General features: G+C 48.3%; 12 protein-coding genes across 12 annotated transcripts; 2 read left to right on the top strand and 10 right to left on the bottom strand.

Annotated features, from left to right (window-relative positions):
• Positions 1–281: 281 nt before the first annotated feature.
• TbgDal_X14970 (hypothetical protein, conserved) lies at positions 282–2,231 on the bottom strand (the record flags this gene model as incomplete). The annotated part of the gene is made up of 1 exon (XM_011780360.1): positions 282–2,231. One exon carries the CDS (start codon positions 2,229–2,231, stop codon positions 282–284), a length of 1,950 nt encoding a protein of 649 aa, XP_011778662.1.
• A 23-nt stretch (positions 2,232–2,254) lies between these two features.
• TbgDal_X14980 (hypothetical protein, unlikely) lies at positions 2,255–2,554 on the bottom strand (the record flags this gene model as incomplete). The annotated part of the gene is made up of 1 exon (XM_011780361.1): positions 2,255–2,554. The coding sequence occupies one exon, from the start codon at positions 2,552–2,554 to the stop codon at positions 2,255–2,257; it is 300 nt and encodes a 99-aa protein (XP_011778663.1).
• A 186-nt stretch (positions 2,555–2,740) lies between these two features.
• TbgDal_X14990 (kinesin-like protein, putative) lies at positions 2,741–5,344 on the bottom strand (the record flags this gene model as incomplete). Its single annotated transcript, XM_011780362.1, has 1 exon — positions 2,741–5,344. One exon carries the CDS (start codon positions 5,342–5,344, stop codon positions 2,741–2,743), a length of 2,604 nt encoding a protein of 867 aa, XP_011778664.1.
• Positions 5,345–5,866: 522 nt separating this feature from the next.
• Positions 5,867–6,484, bottom strand: TbgDal_X15000 (hypothetical protein, conserved; the record flags this gene model as incomplete). The annotated part of the gene is made up of 1 exon (XM_011780363.1): positions 5,867–6,484. One exon carries the CDS (start codon positions 6,482–6,484, stop codon positions 5,867–5,869), a length of 618 nt encoding a protein of 205 aa, XP_011778665.1.
• A 471-nt stretch (positions 6,485–6,955) lies between these two features.
• Positions 6,956–7,399, bottom strand: TbgDal_X15010 (hypothetical protein, conserved; the record flags this gene model as incomplete). The annotated part of the gene is made up of 1 exon (XM_011780364.1): positions 6,956–7,399. The coding sequence occupies one exon, from the start codon at positions 7,397–7,399 to the stop codon at positions 6,956–6,958; it is 444 nt and encodes a 147-aa protein (XP_011778666.1).
• Positions 7,400–7,503: 104 nt separating this feature from the next.
• Positions 7,504–7,827, top strand: TbgDal_X15020 (hypothetical protein, unlikely; the record flags this gene model as incomplete). The annotated part of the gene is made up of 1 exon (XM_011780365.1): positions 7,504–7,827. The coding sequence occupies one exon, from the start codon at positions 7,504–7,506 to the stop codon at positions 7,825–7,827; it is 324 nt and encodes a 107-aa protein (XP_011778667.1).
• Positions 7,828–8,385: 558 nt separating this feature from the next.
• Positions 8,386–9,969, bottom strand: TbgDal_X15030 (hypothetical protein, conserved; the record flags this gene model as incomplete). The annotated part of the gene is made up of 1 exon (XM_011780366.1): positions 8,386–9,969. One exon carries the CDS (start codon positions 9,967–9,969, stop codon positions 8,386–8,388), a length of 1,584 nt encoding a protein of 527 aa, XP_011778668.1.
• A 1,616-nt stretch (positions 9,970–11,585) lies between these two features.
• On the bottom strand, positions 11,586–12,638 carry TbgDal_X15040 (hypothetical protein, conserved; the record flags this gene model as incomplete). The annotated part of the gene is made up of 1 exon (XM_011780367.1): positions 11,586–12,638. One exon carries the CDS (start codon positions 12,636–12,638, stop codon positions 11,586–11,588), a length of 1,053 nt encoding a protein of 350 aa, XP_011778669.1.
• Positions 12,639–13,356: 718 nt separating this feature from the next.
• On the bottom strand, positions 13,357–16,755 carry TbgDal_X15050 (kinesin, putative; the record flags this gene model as incomplete). The annotated part of the gene is made up of 1 exon (XM_011780368.1): positions 13,357–16,755. One exon carries the CDS (start codon positions 16,753–16,755, stop codon positions 13,357–13,359), a length of 3,399 nt encoding a protein of 1,132 aa, XP_011778670.1.
• A 1,779-nt stretch (positions 16,756–18,534) lies between these two features.
• TbgDal_X15060 (hypothetical protein, unlikely) lies at positions 18,535–18,876 on the top strand (the record flags this gene model as incomplete). The annotated part of the gene is made up of 1 exon (XM_011780369.1): positions 18,535–18,876. The coding sequence occupies one exon, from the start codon at positions 18,535–18,537 to the stop codon at positions 18,874–18,876; it is 342 nt and encodes a 113-aa protein (XP_011778671.1).
• Positions 18,877–20,325: 1,449 nt separating this feature from the next.
• Positions 20,326–23,064, bottom strand: TbgDal_X15070 (P-type H+-ATPase, putative; the record flags this gene model as incomplete). The annotated part of the gene is made up of 1 exon (XM_011780370.1): positions 20,326–23,064. One exon carries the CDS (start codon positions 23,062–23,064, stop codon positions 20,326–20,328), a length of 2,739 nt encoding a protein of 912 aa, XP_011778672.1.
• Positions 23,065–23,488: 424 nt separating this feature from the next.
• TbgDal_X15080 (hypothetical protein, conserved) lies at positions 23,489–26,041 on the bottom strand (the record flags this gene model as incomplete). Its single annotated transcript, XM_011780371.1, has 1 exon — positions 23,489–26,041. One exon carries the CDS (start codon positions 26,039–26,041, stop codon positions 23,489–23,491), a length of 2,553 nt encoding a protein of 850 aa, XP_011778673.1.
• Between the last annotated feature and the right edge of the window lie 104 nt (positions 26,042–26,145).

Here is a 26,145-nt window from a genome sequence, read left to right on the forward strand (position 1 = left end):
GTAAATACTCGTTGAAAGGAAAGAAAGAAACAAGGAATGAAAAGATTCAGTGTTGTTATACATAAATGTGAAGCAAACAAAAAGATAATTTACTAGTGGTAAGCCTCCCCCCCCCCGCATCCTGGAGGAGGAGCCGCCTCACGACGGTTGAAATTAGAACGAGAAGGGGAACTTCCTTTTTTTTTTTACACTTCCTTGCGCATGCGTGTTACACGAACTCATTTTTATGTTACTTACTGTTTATCCGTTGCACACCTTTCGTACAACCCTCAATTTTAACTCTAGGAGTTGTGGTCGCTCCTTTGTCGCTTGCGATTCTTTTTGCTCTTTTCCCTCTCCACGGTGGCTTCCAGCGTAACCCTTTCTTCCCCATTTGCATCTTTCTGTTTAGCAGCAAAGGCCTCAATACGCTGCTGCCGCAGCGATTGGTAGTATGTAATCAATGGGTTTCCAGATGCTTTCAGTTCGTCCTCCATTTGTTTTACTGCAGCCAAATCACACGGGCCGGGCCCGGATTGCTCGCGCTTCGATACGATTTTTTGGTTTGTAGTTTGAATGTGGCGCAAGAGGGCGCTTAATTGGGCATGCACCTTTGGTACCTTTACCTCCGTGCGCAGTCGTTTCAAAGTCACTTCAACAGACCAAAAAGCCTCAGGAAAGCCGACCGTGTGGCTGTGCGTCGCCAGGTGTTCCGAAAGAAGATAAAGACATTCAGACCACACACTTCGATGATAGGAGAAGTTGCGTGCCTGAGACTTCTTTACACGAATTGTGAAGCGCAGATCCACCGGGTCGCCTGTTTCCCCCCGTCCACTACCATTACTGTGGTGACCCAAGGCAATGCTTGGTGACGTGAGAATACGCAGGAGGTAAGGCGCCACAGGTATAAAAACACCATCAGCACGAAGTGCAATGTGGTTGAGCACTTCAATAACCTGGAGATGCATGGGGAACATGCGTGGAGAGGAAAAAAGGTCCATAAGCCCAGTAGCGAGTTGGACAACAGGATGAATAAGGGGCCCGAGTTGCGATGCTTCGGAATAATTTGACACAACAGCGCCCCATGCGCGCAGTGCGTTGAGGTATTGCCAGTTTACCACAGCACGTACATTACTCTGCGACTGTTGCTGCAGGGCCCCGCGAAGATAAATCGCCAGCTGACGCAGGTATACGAATGCGTGCTGATAAGCTGCTTCCATGTCAGTCCCATAGAGGTCAACCACACAGTTGGTGAGAAACGCTAACAGAGGAGCGTTGCGGATGTTATAACTGTGCGCCGTGCGTATGAGTGTGAGAAACACACCCTTAAAGGCCGTTGACTGATACATAGAACGGGTACCCGTCGCACGCGTCGCAATTGAGCGAACAACAACATAAGCAGCGACGCGGACAGACTCCTCTGTTGCACAACAAAGTAAAAGGGATGCCTTCAAAACAGATTTTGTCATACCCTTTAGGAAATGGAGGATGGGTACAAAAGCTACTAAAGCGTGAAGCAGGCCAGCCGCCAGCGCAGCGTCAGTGTTGCTCTCGTCCAAGCTGACCACCAAAGACGACAATATACGCCTCACCAAATGCCGTGTTTTGGGCGTTTTGAACGCTCCTTTACCGGTGATGACGGTGCTAAGGTTCGAGCCAATAAACTGGGCAACACGTAGCATGGACTCTTTCACCAGCGATGGGTCTTCGAATTTGCGCCTGGTGGTTGCCCTGGGGCTCTCTTTTACACGGTACCCGAGTTCACGCAGCGCGCTTACAAAAATGTTAACACACGCTTCCACATTCTTCTCCTTAATCAGGCGGTCGAGCTCCCCACTTGTGACACGTGACTCCTGAATCGACTGCTCTCCATTCCCCTCGTCAGCGATCCCGCTTATGTTATCATCGCCATCGTCTATGTCGTTACCATCCTCTTCTTCATCTGGCTCCGTTTCAGCGTCACTGCCCTCGTTCTCATCCACAATATCCATGTCCTTGTCCCCAAACTGCAGTAAAGTGGGATCCTCTTCCTCGAGGTACGAATAAAACTCCGGGTCCGTATCCTTCAGCCGCTCCAGTTGCTCTTGATGCTCCCGCTCCTCACGCTCTGCCTCCTTTTCTTCCCGCACCTTTTTCCTTTCCACACGCTCCAGCTTCTCCTTCTTCGCCTTGGCGCCCTTACGTCGGTTTTCAATCACAGTCGCCAAATGCTTCTTCGCATACTTCTTGAACGATTTTTTTTCCTTTGCCATGGCGGTCTGAGGCTGTCGCCGTATTATGAGCTAAATTGCAGAAAGGAAAAAAAAAAAAATGGCGTCTCCCTATCACCGACACCAATATTTAGGTACTCTCGCTTGCTCTGTGCTACCACTTTTGCTATTTTCGTATCCGCTTTTAGCCTATCCGGGGAAGGGCCACGTTGCGCACAGTTATGGCAAGTCCTAACAGAAAAGGGGGAAAAAAGGTGAACAGAACGGAACGGAAAATTCCTTGGTTCAGTTGGAACAAGGTCAGCGGAGAAGTTACAAATAACCGTCAAACATATTCCAGTGAGGCGGAGAAAAGTCAAAAACATACCGCGCAAACCGAGTTTAAGGTCTAAACAGAAGCACCTTTTTATCCCCCAACCAGATAAGCTTCCCCTTCTCTTTTTTTCTCAAAAAAAAAAACTGTATCATTTCGGAGAAGTTCGGCATCTTCAAACAACTGTAGCTTACAACGAGGAACCAGGCTTCCTTTTGTATTGTTTCTATGCGAGTGTCTACAGTATTACACAGTAATGGCAACCCTGTTTAACAGGGTCTCTGTCTCTATGGTTATCTCTATTTTCCCGCTTCGTTTTCTTTCCTTTTCCTTTGTGAGCCTCGGGGGACTCACTTGCAAGAGTACCACTAAGCTCGAGGATTTCACCACGCGGACAGTCCAGGCGGTTCTCTTCTTCACAAGCGACTAATATGTGTGAACTCTTTGCCTGAGATTCCAATAACCCGGGAGACGAAGACGTATTAGCCGTCGTTCCAACGGTCAGCTCCACTTCCTTGAAGGAAATTTCGCTCTCGTCTCCGCCCGCACGCAGAGAAGGTTGATCATCAAGTGTCTCAACGTCACACTGATCAGCACTGTCAGTAATGATTTGCTCACCAACACTTTGAGGTGATTGTTCTCCCTTTTCGGGGTCTATATCACACGATACCGCACGTACCGCGACCGAATTCGGCAGGGGCACTGGATTGAGCTCCTTTTCCTCACCGCAAAAGGTGGAAGGCGATGATAATGACGATGGTTCTGGATCATCAGCCTCATCAATGTCAGCAGAGCCCACAGCCCGACAACACACCATCTCAGTCAAATCCTCTTGGAACTGTACGCTTTCCCATGATATTTGTGAGCGAAAGCCATCACCATTTTGTCCTTCATTATGGTCTGTAAGAGCCTTTCGTTGGGGCCCAACTGGACTCCCTATCAAACTGTCCTCCCCCACTTCATAATGATAGGAATAATCCGACAGCGCATCGAGTACCTCTGAGTTGAAAAAAGGTACAGAGCCATGCGAATCGTTACTTTTCTTGTGTACTGATTGGGACGCATCGGTGTCATTGGAGGCACCCGCTGGTTGATGCTGTTCTGACTGAAGTGTGACTAAATGTTGGAGAACATTCTCCTTCACCTCGTTTGGTGCATTAAGGGGTGCACCAAACACCAGTGCTAAAGGCATCAGTGGTTCGAGGGTTAAAAGGCCACCGCAACACGCAAACGGGCTCCCAGAGGCTCCCAATGGTTCCACAAGTTGTTCGTCCACCTTGAAGAAAGCCAATAAAAAGATGTTATTGGTCTCGTTATATTCATGCACTTCCCACGAGTGAACCTCTTTACAACTTAGTTTGTGAAGTCCAACACATGCGGGTATCCCTGCATCAAGCATTGAAAGACCAATTGAAGGGTCACCAACGTCCAGAAAAGCTAAACCGTTTAGTGCCTCAGTCTTGCTGCACGGAGGCAGGCATGCCATTAGTGAAACATAACCAACTACTTGAATCTCCCCAGGCAAGTAGTCATCAAAGTAGTCATCAAAACCTACAGAAAGCTGTGGAAGCATGCTAAGAGTGCGGCTGACAAGCCAACCCGCAACACGCCTTATGTCTTTCGAACGAAGCAGCCGTTGCTTGTGCCTCATTATTGACCTCTCGCTTCGATCAGGACCTTCCACTCTGGGGGCAGCATCCTGTGGCGGCGCCGGTGGGGCACAGTTGTCCTGGTATAGCTTAGTTTTCAAAGTGTCGTCATTTCCTGCTGCCACACCGGCGCATGGATTTATACCCACAATCTTGCGTAATGCTGACAGCTCTTCCAACAGGTTTTTGTGTTCCTTCGGATGAAACAGGGACGAGTCATCATTGGGCTTTTGGGGCGGTGGCTTTGTCTTGATGTGTTTCAAGCGCTGGGTGTAGCGCATGGTGCTCATAGTCTCCTGTACAAACTGCACATCGGGGTGAATGCAAGCCACAAACACAGTCATGGAGGCGCCACATAGATACCGTTGGAGAAGCACTGTAAGTGTCGTGTCACGAAAGTTAACATAAGAAGAAGAACCATCTGGCCTTCGGCGAATCGTGCTGAGGGCCTCCAAAACAGTGCTAAGACGGGAGAGCGACTTATTTATCGCAATACTCTCACTATTCAGCTGCGGGGAATATGTGGTTTGACGCTCACTTCCCGCTAAGTCAACCATACAGAGCCTAAGACCACGACTCTTGATAGTAAAAAGCGCATGGCTCCGACTGCTTCGAGAGTTACGTTCGGTTGGAGCCGTACGTCTTGTCTCCATGCCGAACGCCGAAACTGCTTCCCATTCCTGCAGAGTTGAAAGCGAACAGGTAGTCAGATCCTCTACTATAATTGCAACTCCATCAGGCCCGGCTCGACGCCGAATTAGTCGCCGCTCCCCTTGCGCAAGTAGATCGTGCACATTCTCTCCGTAAACCTCAATCATTGCAACCTCCAAGTAACCATACATGTCAAGCACAGCCCTCGCCGCGAGAGAAAGGAGACCCGCCTCACGCCGTCCTCCGGCGATCGTATGAGTTTTCCCGCTGTTTGTGTGTCCATACGCCAGGAAGCATGAGGTGTCAGGCTGCTCCGCAGAAGAAAGAATGCGGTCGTACACGAGTTTCTCAAAAAGCTCTTCATTGCTGCACCTTTCATCCAAAACCTGGTCCACGCGAAAAATATGAGGGATAGATATCGCATATATACCCGACATATCCGCAACCACAACCTCCTTTCCCTTGTCATCTTTGACGTCTACACATGTAGGACTGCCTTCACTTGGTCGTAGACGAACAGCCACATGTGTCCTTCGTCCCATTCACTGGAGTGATGACCGCAACTGAGTCTTCCCAGAGGGAGAACCAAAGTAAACAAAAGAGAGAGGGATACAAAAAGGGATTCAACAAAGCAGCTAAATTTCATGAGACAACCCTTAAGTCAGGTGGCAACTCTAATGGACAGATGCTGTAAGGGAACAGTATAAGGGAATAAGAGAAACGAAAACGGCACATTACGGTGGCCACCGAAGAAACGCGCCTCCACCCCCCCCCTCAAAAAAAAAAAAATATTTCTTGCTTTATCTGGGTATCTGCGCAACACGTCCTTTAAGTCACCATCCCACAGGGTGGTTGTGAAGTAGGCTCGGAAGCAACCGCTGACGCTTCAGTTGTGTTACTCACTATGGAGGTTAATGAAGTTAAGAGCCATCACACCAACAAGTCCACTTCCCCCACCCCCGTCAAGGCCTGTTTCCCATAACACGGCCCCTGAATTTCCCACTGTCCCTAGTTTCTACCAAATCAGCCTTCGAAACGGGAAAGTAGGTGTGGTCACCCTGAGTTCAAGCGGAGAGGTAAAATACGTATACCAAAATGATCAGTATGGCAACCGCTAGAAGACACAAAGTGGCCACCCAAAAAAAATAGTTCCCATCATCTGCCGCACTCGACGGCAGCGACGACGGTGTTGGCTTGTTTTGAATCCCCGACATAATTTCCTGATAACTCCGCTTGACAGGCATCGGCCGCCCGCTACGTGCTATGTTTAGGCGCGAGGAACTAGGAGCCGTGAACACCTTCTTCGTACGTAGCAGGTAAAGATCAAATTTAATAAAGCAATAGGGTCTGGTCGCTGCCTCTACCTGCGAACCATATTGTAGAAGAAACTCTCGTGCCACATCTTCCAAATACGCCTGCGGTATGCTTGCCGGTGTAGCCACATCACACATGGTAAGAAACAGCACACCAGACTCGGCAAGGATGTAGAATAGATAATTTTTCCATGAAACAGTGAGTAATGGTGGCATATCTACAGAGAGTTTTTTACCATCCAGCGTCAACTTACGAAGCAGTCCCTTAGCCGTAGCTTTACACTGCTCAATTTCCTCACTGCACGTATCAGTGTCAGCTGCTAAAACAAGTGCATTTTGTTGTCGGACAATCAAGGTAAAATACAGCATCAAAGTGCTGCGACTGAATTCCCGCCTACACCAACGATGTACTGAAAACTGTGTGGAATTTTTGGTGGTGCACCATGTACCAAAAAAAAAAAAAAAGAGAGGGGGCCGAAAAGGAAGAAGAAGAGATGGTGCTATCAAAGATCAATCAGTCAAGAGCATGACAGGCAGAACAACCTGAAGAGAAAGAAAAAAAAAAGAGGACAAGGGAATAAATTACAAGAAAAAACAACAAGAAGAGAACATGGGAGAACGTGTTGAAGAGGCAGCAGAGAATGCGTGCACTTATAAGCGTGCACATTTTTTCACTCCTTGCTGCTTAAGAAACAAACAAAGAAAAGAAGAACTTGTTTTAGAGACAATAAAAGGCAAAATGGGGGTGGAAATATAGAAAATTTTTTCTTTGAGCTCAACAACCCTGCCGTATTCGTCAACATGCACACGCAAGATGTGTGGGGAAGAAGGGGGGACTTTTCACGAATTGAATGTATGTATCCGCGTGGTGATGTGGCTTCTACACGTCGGACAACTATTAAGACCGGTGGAGCATGCCCAGCAAACCTGCAGGTGGCGGCACGGTTGCAGTAGTGTATCCCGTCGATTTTGCAAGCACACAACACACTCTTCCTTTTCGTTTCGCGCTGGCGAAGGTTCGTATGAAGTTGGGGGTGCCGTCCAGTCAGAACCCGTGGGTTCCTCTCTGAAAGTTCTCAACTTCGTGTATAGAAAGTACAACCCCGCTCCCACAGCAGCTGATGTTCCTAAGATTGCACACAGGTGTGAGAAACGCGAAAGTCGATACAACTCGACCTCCTGACGCACAATAGTCTCTTGGAGTATGTTTATCCTTTTTCGCTGCATTAAGTCCATACCTAACCAGCCTCCCGCAATAGCCCCAATCATCAATAATGTGTCCATCACCGCTGCCTAATCAAAGTGGTCGACAGTATCGTCACACTAACAAGCAAAGCAGGTGAGAAAAGAAAAGAAAAAGGGGGCATTGTTTGGCCCTACAAGGAAGAATGTGCGGCCTCCACGTTCGAATGGGGAAATCAACTTCACATATCCACGCTGCTGCGATCTACACCTTCCTCAAATTTCATCGAAAACTTCACAAAACCAGCCGCAAGCTAAAAAAGCGGTTGCAACACACACACAAAAAAAAACACGTGTACATAAACATATATAAAGGAAGAACACACATAACATGGCAGACCTTTGAGGGTTTGTGTTGGTCTCCTAACGAGTGGAGAGCGCGTCAACCACACGGAAGCCATGATTTTGCCTTTTGTGGGTTTTCCCCCAGTAAATCAAGGAAATCATCGTTGCGAGCGTTGCAACAATAAATGCACTCGCGCCGGTCTACATGCCCCGGAAAACTCCTTTTTTGATATTTCCGACAATTTACAATATGCTGGAGATATTTCCTTTTCGGTGTCCGCTACCGCCGCTGCCACCGTTCAGCATCCCCAACTTTGTCTGCTGCTTGGTGAAAACCGGATCTAACTCTCTTTAAAATCCTTTGTTCCCTTCGTAGAGTCTCTTGATGTTTCCTATAATTCCCTCCAAGGTGGAATAAAGGGAGTCGCAACTGCACTCGGTGCGTCGCGCACTTAGATGCTCAGGTCGGAGCACATCACCTTCAAGTGTGTGTGGTCAATATACAAGCAAACCCCCCTCTCGGATACGGTAAAAGGTACCAGTAAGCGAATGGTGCAAATGCACGGTATCTCACACGTATGCATGCGTGTTCCTGGTGGTCACACACGTGCCTCGCCGTCCCCGGTTCAAGCGGTTGTAGCCAATATCATAAAACAAAATCAGACACAGTTTATTTTTTAAAAAGTTTTACACCGGGAGGAGCACGGTCAGACGCGCTGTGGTCGATAGTAGAGTTACAACTATTACGGTTTCGTGTGCATGTTGAAGCAGCGCCAGAGTATCATCGTGAAAACGGAGTCGTCACTACAAGCAGCGGAAATAGAGTTCCAGAAATAAAAAAAACGATCATACGCGAATTTTTCTCCGAGGCACGATGACATAACATGGCGCCATTCATCACCGCTCACAAGTCCCCCCTCGGCATTTCCAGGATGGAAAGAGGCCAGCAGATGTTCAGTTGTAACGTTCACAACTCCTCCTGAAGCGTCGCAACCACCTGCCATCCTCCCGAACAGCTGTTTGATCAGTGCTTCTCGCTTTGCAGAACACTTGCCGCCCAGCAGCGCTATTAGTTGAGTTTTGTTTCTAGCCTTGAACCGTAACCACTCGACCTCTACATCACTAACAGTATCTGGTACCCCGGCCTTGCGAAAAGAGGCCACAAATGTTTCAATTGGGAGCTCACCATCGGGGAGGTTGAGATAAAGACGCGGTAGAGCCAGCATACCTCCTTCTTTGACCACGTAGCGCCTCACAGCTTCTACGACAATGGCAAAAAGCGACTCACCAACGGGGGCGAAGTGGCACACAAACTCTTGCATGAGGGTTTTTACCGATAATACCTCGTGGAAGCCACCCTCTCTACCCCGGAGGTAGCTAAAAAGTTCACGTATATCATCCTTCGTCAGCCCGACACGAATGCCGCTGCATAGCTTTTCAAAAGAAGAAGCACTCAGGCCACATCTCACCAAATCCTGATCTATGTCAGCGCAGGCTCTCGATAATTCTGTTCCACCCGATGTGTCAAGGGGCTCTAGCGGCACCTGCCGCAACTCTGTGATGAGGGCCAGGGTACCAGAGTGGCCTTCCCTGTTTGGGTCACCGACCGCCTCCGCGAAGACAGATAAAATCAACTGATAATGAAGCTCAGCAGGAAGCGGTCGAAGATATAGCAGCGCATAGAGGTAAGGTGCCTCAATTGCGACCTTCGTCGCCGACGGCGCTGTGCTTGTGGAGCAGTAGTCAATCAAGAAAAATGCTTCCGAAAGGGTAAGACCATGTGTCTGCGTTAAATGATCTACGAGCATAGCGGAGTCAAGGACGCACATGTCCTCTTTCCCCACTTGAGTGTGTGCTGCAAGTTCCCTGCCACAAGGGAACTCCGAAGCATGAGGCCTAGGTGATTTTGCGTCCATCCCACGGAGCGTCTCGTACAACATAGAAGAACGCATAGGACACATCTGCCGTAAGCACCGAAGTAGTGTCACAGGACTAACACGAATACATCCCTCCTCCGACGCTGCAGCGCCACTGTACTCGCTTAGTGGAAGAGCCGCTAGAAGTATAGCCAACTCTCTATCACTGAAAGATTTGACGGGGAATATTTGGCGTAGAATTCCTTTCAGAAGCCAAAGCTCTGTGCTTTGCTCGCGATCCCGTGCGCGGTATTTCGAGTCGATAGCCGTGAATGCTGTTGACATGGACCTCACGAAAGTTGAGGGGTTACAGTTCCTAAGACACTGTGCCACACGGTGGTGGAGCTTCAGGAGGTACTGGGGGTCACGAAGCAGGGACTCCGCTGCCGAATCAAGCTCCGGTAAACTCATCTCCGCTTTTTGGAGTTTCCTCTTTTGTTTGTTTGCTTGTCCCCCCTTCTGGTGTCCCTGCGCGCCTTCGCGTTGCCCTCAATAACCTCTACACCACAAGCGAAAGTTACTGGTTAGGGAACGAGGGAGGAAGAAAAAAAAATGAACAAGGATTAGGACGAACTAGCAGCCATTTAGTCTCAAAAATGTCCCCATTCCCCTCCGGCATCCTTAGCTTCCTCATTTCTTCATCGATCAGATGAAACCCCGTGCTAAACCCTCATCTGGGCTCGAGTAACTGGTAAATCATTGACTATAGTTTGGCAAGATAACAAATAATAATAATAATGTTAGTTTTCAGCGTGTGGCACACGTGACGGCACATCATGCGGTAATGAAGGCCCAAAGAGGAGTATTACTCACGCAGCATAACACCACATTTTAGTTTGCCATTGGTCCCCCATGGAAGTCCCGCAACAAATGATGAGAACAGAACCCCTTTGATGGGTGGCTACGCGGTACACACACGTACACACACCCTCCGGGCAAGCCATCAAGTTTAAAAAAAAAAAGTAACAGAACTTTCCATCGAGCAAGGTAATCGATCACTGCCTTTTCATGTGCCTGTCATCTTTCTTGGAAGGAGTTTCCGTCCATGTATCCCAAATATACTAACTTTGAGGTGCAAGTATTTTGTAATGGAGAACAAAGACACCCACTTACAGCCACCTCCACAATTCAGTTAACAACAAACGAGTTGAACCCCCCCCCTCCCCGAATCTTACAGAACTATCCGCTCTTCCTTGCTTCTTCCACGGGAAATGTTGTGCAGCTGAACCTCGTCATTGTGGATCGACTCTAGAGCGTCGTGTACGGCCCCAAGTCCACATAAGACAAGGGAAAGAGCTCGCCTTCACAAGGAAAGCAGCCCACAGCTTGACGTAAACACACCCGACCGATGCCGCTTGCCGTTACCAAACTGCTCTCACCCTTGTCTTCATTAAAAAACAAAAACGGTGGCACCTGGTAGTCCTTTCCCTCCGTTCCCCCCCCCCCCACAGATAGCAGATGTGATCCTCTGGAGTTTAGACAGCGTTAATTATCGACATCGGCGGAAGCTATCTTCGGGAGGTTATTTCTACTCAAGCAACACAATTTTGATGTTCGCCACCCAGCCTCACTGGGGCCCAAGAGCTAACGACGGTAGCGGCTTAATCCGTCCATCATTTAACCGACCAAGCCAACATCAACTCAGGTGAACACTGGAACCCTTAAGCAGTTTGATGAGATGTATTTGTCATACGTGGTCTCTCATACCCGTTGTTAGAGTCAGATTTTCGTTTCCACATACATAAAGACGCAGTTAGTCGAGGAAAGCGGGAGCAATGATGGCCGTTCACACACTCCAAAATGTCAAGCCGGCATCACTCGAAACAGGACGTTGCAATACGGAAGCGAGGGCAAATAGTGCGGTTCACAACAGTGCCTACGATGCCTCATCCAGGTCGGCAAACAGGCGAAATAACAACAACAAGGTGGTTAGTGTTAAAGGAAAAAGAGTAAGGAATGCAAAAATATATTTATTAGTATAAATCTGGACCTACTCCCAGGCTCTGAGCCACATTTTTGCCACATTCCTAAGCCTTTGGCAGAAGAGGGTACAATACGCTTGCTCCTAGCGCTCCAAACATCGCTATCCACTCCGTGGTGTTGAAGTGTCGGTAATGTCCAAAGTAAATAACTGAGAGGGTAAATGTGCCCAACTTGCGTAGCGTCAGTATCAGCACTAATGTGAACGCCGATGTTTTGTTGTTCAACACATACACACCCATCACACACATATATTGTGTAACAGCATTCAAAAGAAAGTATACGTAATTTTCCGATGAGACGGAAGCAAACTCAGTAAAAAGCCGACTAGGCTGCGACAAAAAAAGTGGAATGCCAACGGCATGGGAGAAAAACAGCGCCTCCGCCCACATCGGAGCCGGGGACGTTTCCGTTGCCTCTTCCACAGAACGTGGCATTTTCGGGTTGTCCGTCTTCTTCGACTCAGTCTCCAGCGCCTTTTCGCGACGCTCAGCTGTCTTGTACATGTGTTCCTGCATGAGGCTAAGAGCAGTTGACAGAACCGTTGTGAACAAAAGGATCAACATTCCACACAGACACCAGAAGTACTCACTCGTGTCCTGAGTTCCACTACTACCGTTTGTGGTCGACCGCGAAGACCGGCGGGACTTCTCCACCGTCAACAGTACAAGTCCTACCGTTATCATGGAAACACATGCCACCTGCAGAAATGTGTACCGTTTATTTAAAAAGAAGAACCCAACCAACATATTCAGAAGAAGGGGCAGTGATCGGAATGTCGAGTGGACGGGGACGGAGACATGCATATTGAAGGCAAGATTGGTGGCTACGCCCATAACCCACGCGGTCACACCGACTGCCAGCTTGTGTAACGTGGAAAGCCTCCCAGGTCGCATCTGCAACGGAAGCAAGTGCGCTTTTCCAGGCACCTTTCTAAACGTACACACGTAAGGAAGTGAAAGTAAGGCAACGGCCACATATTGAGCAAACGTCATGGCATACATGGTATCTCGGTTCTTCGCCACAATAAGTTCTAGCAAAAACATATTTGCCTGGCAACCACCAAGTACGAGACACACTGCGGGAGCCGCATCGAGCATCTTTCCTACTGATCAACTACTTGTTTACTACCCTCAAACAACAACACACGATTTTCTCAGAGTCCCTCAAAGAAAGCAAAGGAAATGAGTACAGCGGTAAAAAAAAAAAAAAAGTAACACTTGCTTTTTAACACACAAAACGCAACACTTCAACAGTTTACCTGCTAGATCCCCCACAAGAGGGGGGAAAGTGATCGCCGCCAGAAACTGCCGTATGTCCCCGCCTTCGGAATTAAGGACGCAAGGGGAAAAAGTGCTCAGTACAGACAAGGCCGCATCAAAACCCCGGACCGGCTAATGTGTTGAGTTTCAAATGAATTGTTTTCCCAATGCTTTTTCGTTCATCTCAGAAAACAGAGGGACGGACAAGGCGAATCGCAAAACAAAGCGGAGGGGTAACCTTAGCAATAGACGAAACATTTGGAGGGGAGAAGGTTGTGGCGCCCCCGGGAGCGGCGCTGCCACAGGGGTTCTTACATGGTCGTACGCATGCGTCTCCTAAACGGTCCAGTGGGCAGCTCAGTGCCTTCGCTTCGTCGTCACCGACAACATAAGCAAAGGGTGCGAGAAGGTAAAGAAAAGAGGAATACGGGTTGCACCCCCCCACACACACACACACATATTAAATGTCCTTGAGCAAACCTAAAGGCAAAAGGAGGTAAACGATGTTCCCTGGTCTTTTTTGTAGATCCGCCAGGCGCGTGTAGTCCTTGACTGCTCAGAAGAAAAGAGCAGGCCTCTCCACCAAGGTCGAGTTTGTGCGTGCAAATTTGCTACGTGCCGGTGCATCACGCTGCTTATTCAGCGAAAAGGTCCGTCGCCGCACATAACCATTCTGGTTGTTGCTACTGCTTCGGGAATCCCAACGCATCCCTGCAGCAGCATCAACCGACACTGAAGACCTCGACCGCAACAATCCTTTAGGTGCGTCACGCTGCGGGCGCTGGGAATGTCCTCTCTTTAACGAAGTTTGAAGGGATGTAGCGCGTATCAATTGGGAAGTGGTGATGGGCTGTCCAACCTGACACCGCAGCAACTCAGGATTCCGTTTCATTGCCTTCCGCCTGACAAGGTCGCTATGGTGCTTGTGGGCTGTTACGGTTGCCGCTACGTGCTGTCGCCGCCGTTCCGCGAGCCCGAGCCGGCGTGACACCTCATCGGTCGTACGCTGTTTCACCGCCAGTTGGTGCTGAAGCACAGCTAATTTCATGTCCCGTTCCCGAGACTCGTGCTGGTGGCGGTTTTTCAGTACGTGTTTATTAGCCTCCTGAATGCGTATTTCCTCTTTTGCCTTATTCAGTTTAGCAGTCAGCTCCGCCACTTCACGCTGAGAATTGCAATATTCTTCGTTCAACTTTTCCCACTCAATCTGCACTTCGCGCAGTTGCCTCTCAGATGTGCGTTGCTTCATATTGTGCTCCTCAATGTATGTGTAGAGGTGAGCAATTTGTCCTTCCATCTGTTCCCGTTCATCCATATAATCCTGGTCAAGTGCAACGAGGCTCTTGTATTCGTTCTCTCGGTGTAGCAATCGCTCTTGCAAGAGCCGGTTCTCACACTCCAAGTCCTCAATCCGATAGTCGCGCTCTCTACTGCAAAGGATTTCATCTTCTAGTTGCTTCTTCAGGGTTCGCACCTGGCTGCGCAACTGCACATTCTCGTGGCCCTGGTGTAGCGATGCGGATCCAGAGTTTTCCACTACGTCACCACCGTACCCCACTGACATGAAGCGTGCCTTCTGTTGTGGAGTTAGCAGAATCCATATACTACGAAATGCCTCGTCTTTTTTCTGCATCTCCTGAAGTAAGGCACAGTGCTCCTTGTTGCCTCGTTCGAGTTCCTCCTCTGTACTCGTCAAACGACTTTGCAGTACATCACAGAGATTTCTCTGATCCTCAAAGGCAGTTGTCAATCGTTCACATTCTTCAGCGCGCTCACCAGACGCCTTGAACCACGCAACTGTCTCTTCACGAATAACACGTTCAGCATATTCATGAAGAAGTTTAAGGTTGAGCTCTTCCAATTGGTCCGTTAATCCCGTGTTTTCGTTCGTCACCCTCTCTAACCGTTGCCGAAGTTCCTCGCAGCTTTTTTCCGTCTGCACAATATGTTTTCTTGCCTCCAGGAGCTCTGCCATAGTACGCTTCTGCTCACTGCGCATCGCTTCCACGGTCTTCGCCATTACCTGCTTTTGCTCGCTCATGCTATCAAACTGTTCTTGCATCCACCGAAAAGTGTCCGTTACCTTATGAAGCAACTCACTAGTTCCTACCTCCAATACGGCCTCTTCAAGAGTTTGTTGCGCTTCATCGCACTGCCGTACTCGTTGCTCCAGTTCCTGCCGAAGCTCCTCGGCTACGTCCCCACGCGACTCCAGTGAACAGAGATCCCGTTCGCGTTCACGCAAGACACTCTGGAAAATGGCACACTGGCGCTCTAGAGCCACCACATGGTCCCGAATCACTGGATCTTCGGCGCTGTTGGCGCCAGATGCGTTGGCTAGTGAGTTTTCCGTGTTCGTTGCCGCATCACCATTTACCTTCTGGGGTTGTTCAGGTTCCTTTCCTTCATGATCCATACCATCGTTTGAATTGGGCGCATGCTTCTCCCTTCGTGTTAAGGATGAAAGTTGCTTTTCAATGTTCACCTCTTCTTGAAGTGTGGCGACACGGTGACGCAAAGTTTCAATTTCCCGCGTAAGATTTCCATAAGCTTCCTCAAAACTACACCCATTCCTCATAAGCAAATCTCTTACTCTTTCTTTTGTCTTTGTTAGAACGCACCGTTTTGCCGTTGTAGCAAAGTCAAGCGAACTCTTTGTTTCCGCAGCACTGCGTTTGTCGAGTGACACAGTCGCGATAAGAAGAAGATAACAGTCAGCGAGAGTCGATGCAAGGTAAAGCGTGAGCATCGACTCTCGGACTGGAAGTACATCCGCCTCCTCGGCCGTAGCCCTAATTACGGAGTGCAGAACTGAAAGTGACTTGTTTATGGCAATAGCTTCCCCTAGTTCGTCACCCACCACTCCTGTTCGCTTTACACGCTCCGACCCTGCCAAATCACCTAAAGTTAAGCGACTCGTAAACACTGGAATACCGCCAACACACTTTGTTACATGTAGGGAAAGCAGTACATGCGACCGGGAACTGCGTGCGTTTAACGCGTGGTGACTGACAAAACGCTTTCTCTGTGCTTCAGCGATGCGTGCAATTGCAAGAGTTGCATTCTGCACGAGGTAACGGGGCTCGGGAACCGCAGTGCCCAAAGGTTTTTGGAGCAGCATACCGTGTTCTGATTTCCCTCTCCCCAGCAAGTTGTAGGCATTGTTGTTGTATATTTGTATATACGACAATTCTACAATGTCGTTCTCAGCGTCGAGGTTGTCAAACAAAGCATTGATAAAAGCGGGTGCCAAAACGTTAATTGTGTGCGTCTTCCCGCTCCCCGTTTGCCCGTAGCAGAGGACACAAGCATTGAAGCCAGCCCTCAGCTGCTCAACTATACCCGGAACTATCGACTCACATATTTCGCTGTCACTCACTGACGGGCCAAAGACACGACCAAACTCATACGTACGTTGCACCTCTTTTGCCCCATCGGCAGTTGGTGTTATGACTGTAAGCATGTTCCCCTCTTCGGTTCCGGCGATGGGTGCGAAACAGGGTACCGGCCGAGTTGCGCCCCTTCCGGTCATCACAGGCCCGCCGTTAATATTGGAACTACTAGAAAGGCTCATGTTTGAGAGACTACCCCTCTCATCACCCTGTCCGCCACCACCAATATTTGCTGCCTCTTCGGCACTTTTGGCACATTGGTTGGCACTGCCGATACGGGCACTTTCTCGCCGACAACCTGTCCGTGGTGTTGTTGTTAACGTTCCAGTTTCAATAACGTACCTCAGGAGATTGCTATTGTCACTAGAAGGTTTTACACGGACTGCAACCCTCACAGCATCCTGGCTACTCTGCGACCCCCGTGGTGTCCGCTCAACCTTTCCACGGCAGCGGACAGGCGTACTCCCCTCCCGTTTCACTGTTGACTGAGTTGTCACCGGTGTCGTCGCACCGATTTGAGGTATACCCGCCAGTACCTGAGCTGAGGATGAGGAAGACATCATCTGCCTCACCTAGCAGGCAGGTGCACACTATTGTCACACTCCTTCCGTCTGATTCCCTCACCCCTTACGGTTCCAAGTAATGTCACGGGATTCCAAACCCTTATTTACTAAAAACAGGGTCAGATCTGTTGAGCGGTTCACCAAGTAGGTCTCAACCGCCTTTCGGAGCCCAGTGCGTCTTACCTACTTTATCCCTTGAGCGTTAAACTAATATAATTGACGTAGATCTTTGCCTGAAGCTAACTTTACAGAGTAATACAGCCCTACAGCTACACCTAAAAAGAAGTGAGTTGCCCAACCAATTTAACTCTCTTCGTTTCTTCCATTTAATAAAGCAGAAATACATGTGAAAACAACATTTGGAAAGAGAGTTGCACAACCAAGTACATAAGCAGGCTCCACAGTAAAGCAAAATTAAAAGCGCATGCTCGTGAGCTTAGAGCATAGGAGGGCAATGACCGTCGCATCAACTTCACCACGTACGACATTCGACCCCATCTTCGGCATGTGTTCCGTTCCCATCGTCACAGGAAGTGACTCACCGGTCAGTGCTGCTTCGTCAACGTCAATCACACCTTCGTTAATCGTGCAGTCAGCGGGAACGGCGGAACCAGACCCAAGCTTCACAAGGTCACCGGGAACCAGTAATGCGGCGTCTATCTGCTGCCAGGTACCGTCACGGTAAGCGGTCGCAATAGGTTTCAAAGAGTTCTTCAGTGCAGCGACCGCATCACCAGCTTTTATCGTCTCATACCACCCAATGAGAGCGTTAGCGAGTAATGTTAGAACACCGAACCACCATGTTTTGGCTATTTTTTTGTACTACTAATACTCCTTTCCACCCCTTTGTTCGTGTGTGTGGAGGGAGTATTAAAACCAGAGCACGAACACCGCGTGCACTGCAGAGAACATATGTGGGAATTCAAATATTAACTGTGACGAGATTGAACATTTGGTGCGGTTCCTTCTTGACATAACCGCGTATCAGAAGGTACACGTTAGGGAATTTCCTAACCGACCATAGTTTTTCGCCACATGCACACGTGGCTTATTCCTTTGCTGCCTCCTTCATGCGGCAATTACCGCCGCGCACCGTAACGGTAAACCCAGTGTATGACCTCTCAAGAAATACAATGGTATGCATTTTCCCAGGATGACAAAAGAAGAGGACCTATATCATCTTTGTCCCTTCGCAATTTGCTCCGCTCCCCTTGAAAAAAAAAAAAATCACATGACCGTACCGCCAAGAAACTTTCACCGCGAGAAGAAAAAAAGAGAAGAATAAAATGAACTTCGAGGGTCAGAAGCAGTTTGAAGGTAACAGGTGAGCGTAGCGAAAGGAACAACGGCCTAAATAGAGTGATATTCTCCCACAATAACCTTTTCCTCTTTGCTTATTTGGCGCTCCCTCACTGATAGCACTTTTACCGGTAAACAAACTACCACGCATGCGACCGACTACAGGTTTTGAAAAAAAAAAGCTTTAGATTTTATTTAACAATCTCATTTTCCCCTCTGACTACGTCCGCACGGGAAAAAAATCAGAAAATAATTTAAGAGAAAGGTACAAAAAAATAAAGGAAAAATACAAAAAATAAAGGAAAAACGTACCAACACATTGCCCTCGTTTCTACTGGTTTTGTCTTATTTGATACCTTCGATACTGCGCCCCAAAACGACGGAAACCGCGAGTCAGTTCAGTAAAAGATTTGTGCACGATCCAAGGTTTGTAAGATTTCTTTTTCATCCTTTTCTTTACCGTTTCTTTGGAAAGGATGGATGGAAATGCGACCGACATCTCCCTTTTTTCTGTCTCCACGCGCTCCCGCTCCAATTTCCCTTTACTCCTCCTCTTTTTTCTTCGAGAGAGTGGGGCATTCGCACACGCGTACGTGCAGAAATACACTTACGGATATTTGCAATAATGTGCAAAGGGAGATGATCGGCACGTTAAAGGAGAAAACGAAAAATATTGCATCACAACCGAATTACTCCCGCGGCGCCACTCGCCCCTTTTTTTCTCCCAAGTACCCAATACCACAAACCACCCACTTTGAAAAGTTCCCCCCCCTTTTTTCCTTAGCCTCTGCTTTTTTCCTAACCTCACTCCCCTGGCAATAATGTAGTTCCTCTTCTCCATTTCTCTTTCTCTCCCCATAAATGCCCGGGTTACACTGAGCACCGAAATATTTCACACAATGGTGCGGTGCTGCTACGATGAAGCGAAGGAAAAAAAAAGATGGATAACCTCACAAATTTCACTCGTGTTTTCTTCTCAATTTCTCATTGATTGCATTCGTAAGCTTTCCTCCTTTTACATATATCTTAAAATCTTTTTACAATAAACACTACTCGCTTCCCTCCTCTTTCCGCTATCATCAATGTAAGTACAACAAAATTACGCAAGCACCCAAACTGTAAACGCGTGCTTCGTTCATAAGAAAATGACGCTCTATCTTTTTTTTCCTTTACCTTTCATTACATTATCAATCTTTCGCAGTGTGCCAGTCCTATCGTTTGCCCTCCCACACACACACTTACACACACACCATCATTACCAACTACTAAAAGTTCAAAACAAATAAACAATAACAACGATAATAAAGTCACCTCGTCATCTCTCCACTTTACGAGAGGGAATCATGACCGGTCCATCGAAATAATGCCGAGACACATCGGAGGTTGCGAAATGGACAGTTTTTTTCTCATTACACTTCGTCCCGTGTTTAGGAATTTTTTTAAACTGAAGGCTCTAATTACAGAGTCGACCGCGCGAGAACCACCACCACCACCACCAAACAAACAAACAAAGCGTTTACGATTAAAAAAAAAAAAGAATTAAGGAAAAGATCTTTTATTTCTCAGCATACACTCATGCTACTGCTTAAGCGTGCGACTGGGGTGACAAAATTAGAGGTTTACGCTGCCGCTAATGGACAGGAGAACATCAGGCAACTGTTGAAATGCACATGAATGAGAACAATACCACACGCATGCAGCTCGCCACGTCCACGGTTGCGAGGGGAAATTGGATTATAACGACGGAACGATACCAAAAAAAAATCCGCTTTCCCACAAGTTAATGCACTGAAACATCGCAAAAAAGGATGCATGAAAAGAATATTCTCTCCAACAACAATACCCCACCTCTAGAGTTACCCATCACAGCCATGTCGTACACATAAAATACTCACAATAAAGACCGTTATATGTCTTTTCATTAAAGAAAAGAAAAAAATTAATAAAGCCAACATATAAGGGAAATAATGAGGATGGGGCAACAACGAAAGCGCACTGTTCAACCCCACAACAGCTTCGTGATTCCCCACCTTCAACCACCCGCCATCACGCTCATTCAAAGAAAAAAAAACATACACAAAAACTTACTAAGCATCCCTGATTAAAATGAAGGCCAACAGATACCAAATTTCTAACCCCAATTCGCGAAAAGGAAAATAACACAAACACGCGCCTCCATATTAGCACAAACCAAACGAGAAAAGCGCTGCCTTATAAAAAAAAAAATTCAATGTGATTGTTCCGAAAGGAGAAAAAAAAAATTTAATATTTTTAAATAGGTTCCTTAGACGACTTAGCATTATAAACAATTTCTTTCCCACCGCTTGCACGCGACACACAGCCAAATATGTCGAAGGCCTCCATTAGCATGTGAGTCAAAACCTTCACGACATCTTGGACGATCCACCACAAAATGCAATATATCCAAACCCAAAGTGGATACAATCTATCCGCAACAGTTTCACCTCGTGCAAGACCCTCCACAGGAACACCATCAGAACTTGATTTCTTCCAAACCGAGGCGGCGATCGTCGAGATTACCAGTGAGACCACCGCACCGACCAGCAGTATAGTGCCCGGAGCCATCGAGAAAAAGAACCTTCCACCAGTACGTGAGGAGAATAGAGTCAAGAAGTCAGAAATCGATATCTTGAGGTACAGGAGAGTAACTATTTTGCCCTCCTTCAAGGAAGGAATGTTGAGTTTGCCGAACCAAGAGTTGGGGTACCTTTTCTCATCATAAGCATCAAGAGCCATCCACAGCAGTAGTAGAGACGAGGCACAGGCAACAACAGACATAATTATAGCGCTTGTGAACACAACAGGAATGTTCCAACGCTGCGGAAGCTTCGAGGGCACCACACGGTCATATCCAATGGTCATCAGGCACCCGTCGTTCAGGAGCGTGATCAGCATGAACATCATCACTGGGAGGTAGAAAACCTGGAATTCGGGGTTCTCAATTCCATAGTCGTGAGGTGTCAACGAGAAGCAGGCGATAAAAAAGAAGCACACCAACTGCATTGTGGCGGAAATACGGTATGTTAGAAAAGACAACATACGTTGGAACACCTGACGCGATACAAACATCGCATCAACAACAACACTCAAACCAGGGTCTGTCAGCACCATGTCTGCCGCGGCACGAGCGGCGTCTGTCGCGCCGTGTACAGCAATACCGACGTCCGCACGTTTCAGGGCAGGCGCGTCGTTCACGCCATCACCAGTCATCGCGCACGTGTACCCGCGCTGCCGAAGCGCCTCAACGATCAAAAACTTGTGCTCGGGGAAGACCTGTGCGAACCCGCCGACACTCAGCATCATGTCACCGTACTTCTCGCCAAGGTCGCTGGGCATATCGTTGACATCCACCTTGGGAAGCTTCTCGGCGGTTAGGATGTTCGGATCAAGGTCCAGCATGCGGCACATTTCCTTCGCAATGAGCACATGGTCACCAGTGATCATCTTTACATCCACGCCATACTGCCTACTACGGCGAATTGTCTCCTTCGTGTCCGGGCGCGGGGGATCGAGGAACGTCAGGATTCCACAGAGATGCCAACGACCCGCGGAGTCTGTTTTCGCCACAGAGAGGCATCGGATACCGCGCGACGCCAATTTGTCAATGATATCGACCACAGAGTCATTGATCTCATCTTGATTGTGCACCATCTCTATAATAACGTGTGGTGCGCCTTTCGTCACACTGAACTTCTCACCACTTCGCTTATCAACCAATGTAGCGGCCGTTCGTTTCGTCGTTGGATCAAATGGCACGAACTCAAGCTGCTCGTAGTTGTCGCACTCGTCCAGATCTGCAGCACCAAGTACCATCGTGTCCAGTGCATCACGGGGAGGCTCACGCCACTTTGCTGCAAGCGCGGAAAGTACAAGCAGTGAACGCAGATCGTGACCCTTCTCGAATGTGAAGCACTGTTCCTGAATCTCCATCTTGTTCAACGTCAGAGTACCGGTTTTGTCAGAGCAAAGCATGTTCACACCAGACATTGTCTCAATGGCTGTCAGTCTCGTCACAATGATTTTGTGCTTCGACAGCTTCTTTGAACCCACAGCGAGAGTGGTCGTCACAACAATCTCCAAAGCAATAGGAATGGATACCACAAGCACTACAACAGCGAACTGCAAGGCATCACGGAACTTTTGCTTGAAATTTACCATCAGATAGATGAAGCAAATCAAGCAAAGTACGAACGAGAAACTCGACAAGATGACCATCACACGCATGAGAATTATACGGATACTGCCAATGTCAGCCTCCACAGACTGAAGTAGCGTTGCCGTCTTGCCAAAAAAGGTGCTCTGACCTGTGTATTGCACCGTCGCATCAACTTCACCACGTACGACATTCGACCCCATCTTCGGCATGTGTTCCGTTCCCATCGTCACAGGAAGTGACTCACCGGTCAGTGCTGCTTCGTCAACGTCAATCACACCTTCGTTAATCGTGCAGTCAGCGGGAACGGCGGAACCAGACCCAAGCTTCACAAGGTCACCGGGAACCAGTAATGCGGCGTCTATCTGCTGCCAGGTACCGTCACGGTAAGCGGTCGCAATAGGTTTCAAAGAGTTCTTCAGTGCAGCGACCGCATCACCAGCTTTTATCGTCTCATACCACCCAATAAGAGCGTTAGCGAGCTGAATGCCGAGCAGGACGGCACCATCAGCAAAGTGCTGTAACGCAAACTGGATTATTATGACAATCCACAAAACAATCGGCATAGGGCCCCATAGATTCCGCAAAAATATCAGCCAACTGGGTGTTTTCTTTTCCGGAAGCTCGTTACGACCGTATTTAAGCAACAACTCCTCTGCTTCCGCGGATGTCAATCCCTTCGAGGGCGGAAGCAGCGGTACACTGCCATCATCACCCTCACGGTGCTCACTGATAGCCTTTGATAGCACAGATTGGCGGCGTTGCGGTTTCTGTGGCTTGTGCACTTCACCGGCGTCGTTGGTTCCCGGAACACCCTTTGGTCCAGTATCCCCCATTTGTATATTCCTTTGGCCTTTACTACCTTAGATGTTACAAGTCTTCGGGAAGGGAAGAAACGAATGCACAAGTCAGTGTTTCAGCAGTTGCACGACACCGGTGGATTTGCATCATCTGATCTGAATCTCTTTGTTTCTATACCACCCAATGAGAGCGTTAGCGAGCTGAATGCCGAGCAGGACGGCACCATCAGCAAAGTGCTGTAACGCAAACTGGATTATTATGACAATCCACATAACAATCGGCATAGGGCCCCATAGATTCCGCAAAAATATCAGCCAACTGGGTGTTGTTGTTGTTGTTGTTGTTTTTTTGCGGAAGCTTGTTGAGTTGTTATTTAAGTATCGTCGCAGTTCTCTTTTGTTTTATTACCATTTTTGTTATTTTGACGCTGTTTTTTTTTTGCTACTTTTACTGTGATTTTTATGTTTTTTTTCTAAAGAATGATTTCTTGGCAACCCATATGTCATTTTGCGTTACTTTGATATCCAGGTGTTTTGTGTGCTTGAGGAGGAACGGCAGTATATGTTCATCTGTTGCCTGATTTGCAGCAGATACATAGCTTGTGTACTTGCTATCTTCACTCTTTCTTTTCCACATCTGCAAACTGTGTCCTATAAGGTGCCTTATTCCACCGGTGTGTTTACTGATATCTTGTGTTTTCGAAGTGGAGTGAATCTCGCAGCTGTTGATAATATGGCGCAACTTAACGTGATCAAAAGTTGCATGATGTTTCAAGAAAACTATTGCGATGTGTAGTACGTCGTCCAACCCCTCTTCGGCACAGTACTTGCGTACCCTTTCACCAGATTCATCGACCCAACAAATCCTACCATGGCTTCTCAACCAAGAAGAGAGACCACCCCCTTCCTTCCCAACCGCCTCAACTACCTCGCGGTGCTCCGGTGGCAGCTTTTGAAGAAGTTTCCCGATAGGCATCCAGAACGGCTTGAGGCAAGGCACAATAAAAGCGATCTCTGTCGAACTGTTCTCATCCAATTCCCCTGTGCAATCTGGCGCCAACCAAAAGGGGCGCAAGCGCCACATCTTCGCTACATCACCATGTTGAGATTGCGATCCGGTTGTTAAAAAGTAGTGCCTGCTATAGTTTTCCTCAACAAAAACTCGGAGCGATTCAACCGTAACCCCTGCGCTGACCGCCCACTCTGCCTCGGTGAAATATCTGTCGTGTGGAAGTGCTTCAAGCATATTAAAAACCCCGGCCAACGACAGATCTACTTTCACAGAAGTGCTAGAGGAGTCGCATCCAGCACGCTCTTTTTGTGTGCACGGGGGTGCACGTCTTGCCGTGCGCAGTGGTGGTTGAAGGACCGGGAAGACTCGCGTAGCATCTGTTCCTTGCAACTTGCGGCAGGCTGCTTCCGCTACGGAAGTTGCACCGGCACCGTTTTGGTACAGTTTGTTTGCCATTCCCAGGCGCTCGTGCTGTAAACCTGGTTTCAACCGAACGACATCTTTAGTGGCGTCTCGGTCAAAGTAATACGAGTATATCTTTATCACCTTATGAATCGTATTGTGTGGACCGAGAGCCCTAGCAAGAGGGTCTGTGAGCTTTATTTGTTGCACCGGAATGAAGAACGTAGGTATACACTCAACGAAAAGCTCCAGTAATTGACTTGGCAAATGCCTTCCACGCAACAGTGCCATCTCTGTGTGAACCCTTAATAAGTCGTCAGGGGACAGTCGCTTGGTTGGAAGTCGAGAGTACCCGACTTCCTGCTGTATCGGTGGTGGAGTCCCCCGCTTTCTGTCCCTTCCCACGGGCTTGGGAGGAGCAGGGGGAGCCATCCGCGTGTCCTGCAACACCTTGTTTGCCACCGACACCACCACAGAGGATCCGGTGCCGAAAAAGTTACTGTCAATTTTTGAAGAATCGTTTGCATAGTCCAGGTTGTTGTCGTCTACAGCTTCTGCTGCGCTATCATTACCGTCGAGGTCAAGCTCCACATCCCATGTATCTTCTGCATAGTCTGGAAACGCTGCCACCAGCGGCAAGTCGTGTTGACTTGCCACACAGTTTCCAGCACCGTGATGCGTGGGTAAACCACGTTGAGCTAGGATTCCTCTTACCGATACCAGAGTATTGTCCGCACTAAGATCCACATATTCCTCAGCAACCGTATCCTTCAGAAGCCGCAGCAGTCCTCCACCCGTACTTCGAACAAAGTTTTGGAGTTCTGGGGGTAAGGTCGGTAGCAAGCTAGCCGTTGCAACGGGCTTGTCCACGGGAAGCATCCCTTTCAAACCAAGGAAAAAGTTTCGTTTTTGTTCCTCTGTGACCTCACAATGGAAATTACGTAACTTCACGCCACCGGGCACCGGTTCAGGAGCGCGACCGTCATTGGCTGATTGTTCCTCAGTACACTTGGACAAATGAGCTTCTGCGGGCTTGGGCACTATGGAACCAACCGGCTTAGTCCTCTTAACGTACCAGCGGAGGCTTCCATCCGCCTCCTCAGACTGATAGCATCGGAACCGATGAGGGAAAAGTTGAACAAACGAGAGAACGGATCCACAAACCTCATTTATGGTCTCTACGTCCAATGCCTGCGCAATTGTACTTATACGCAACCCCGTTCCGTCTGATGGAAGCAAGTCGAGAATACTATTCACTAACTGAGGAGCACGCAGAGGAGCAGCATAGCCTCCACTTTCACCAGCATTGAGGTCATGTAAATTATGGATGCCGGTCACATTGGTTACAGAATCGGGTATGGCTGAGTTTAGCAACAAATCTTCGTATTCTTCCAGTGTAGGTTCGTCGCCGTCGTAGCGAAAATCCCTACATGCTTGTTCTTCTCCTAAAGTAACATGCCTAACAGCTGTAAATGCTCGATTACAAGACGACGCGGTGGCGAATAACCAATTAGGTCGGTTGGCCGTCCGAACGTTCCTAATACTTTCGATACGTAAACTCTTGGCTCGAGGCAGCATCCTAGTCGAATATCGGCGCATCTGACGCCCCGATGCAATCCTTCCCCAAGCGATTCTTGTGTAACCCCCAACGATCGGAAAAGGTTAAAAAAAGGATTCCGTTGTAGCAATTGGAGCTCGCAGTA

This window comes from Trypanosoma brucei, chromosome 10, assembly GCF_000210295.1.
Source record: "Trypanosoma brucei gambiense DAL972 chromosome 10, complete sequence".
NCBI lineage: Eukaryota > Euglenozoa > Kinetoplastea > Trypanosomatida > Trypanosomatidae > Trypanosoma > Trypanosoma brucei.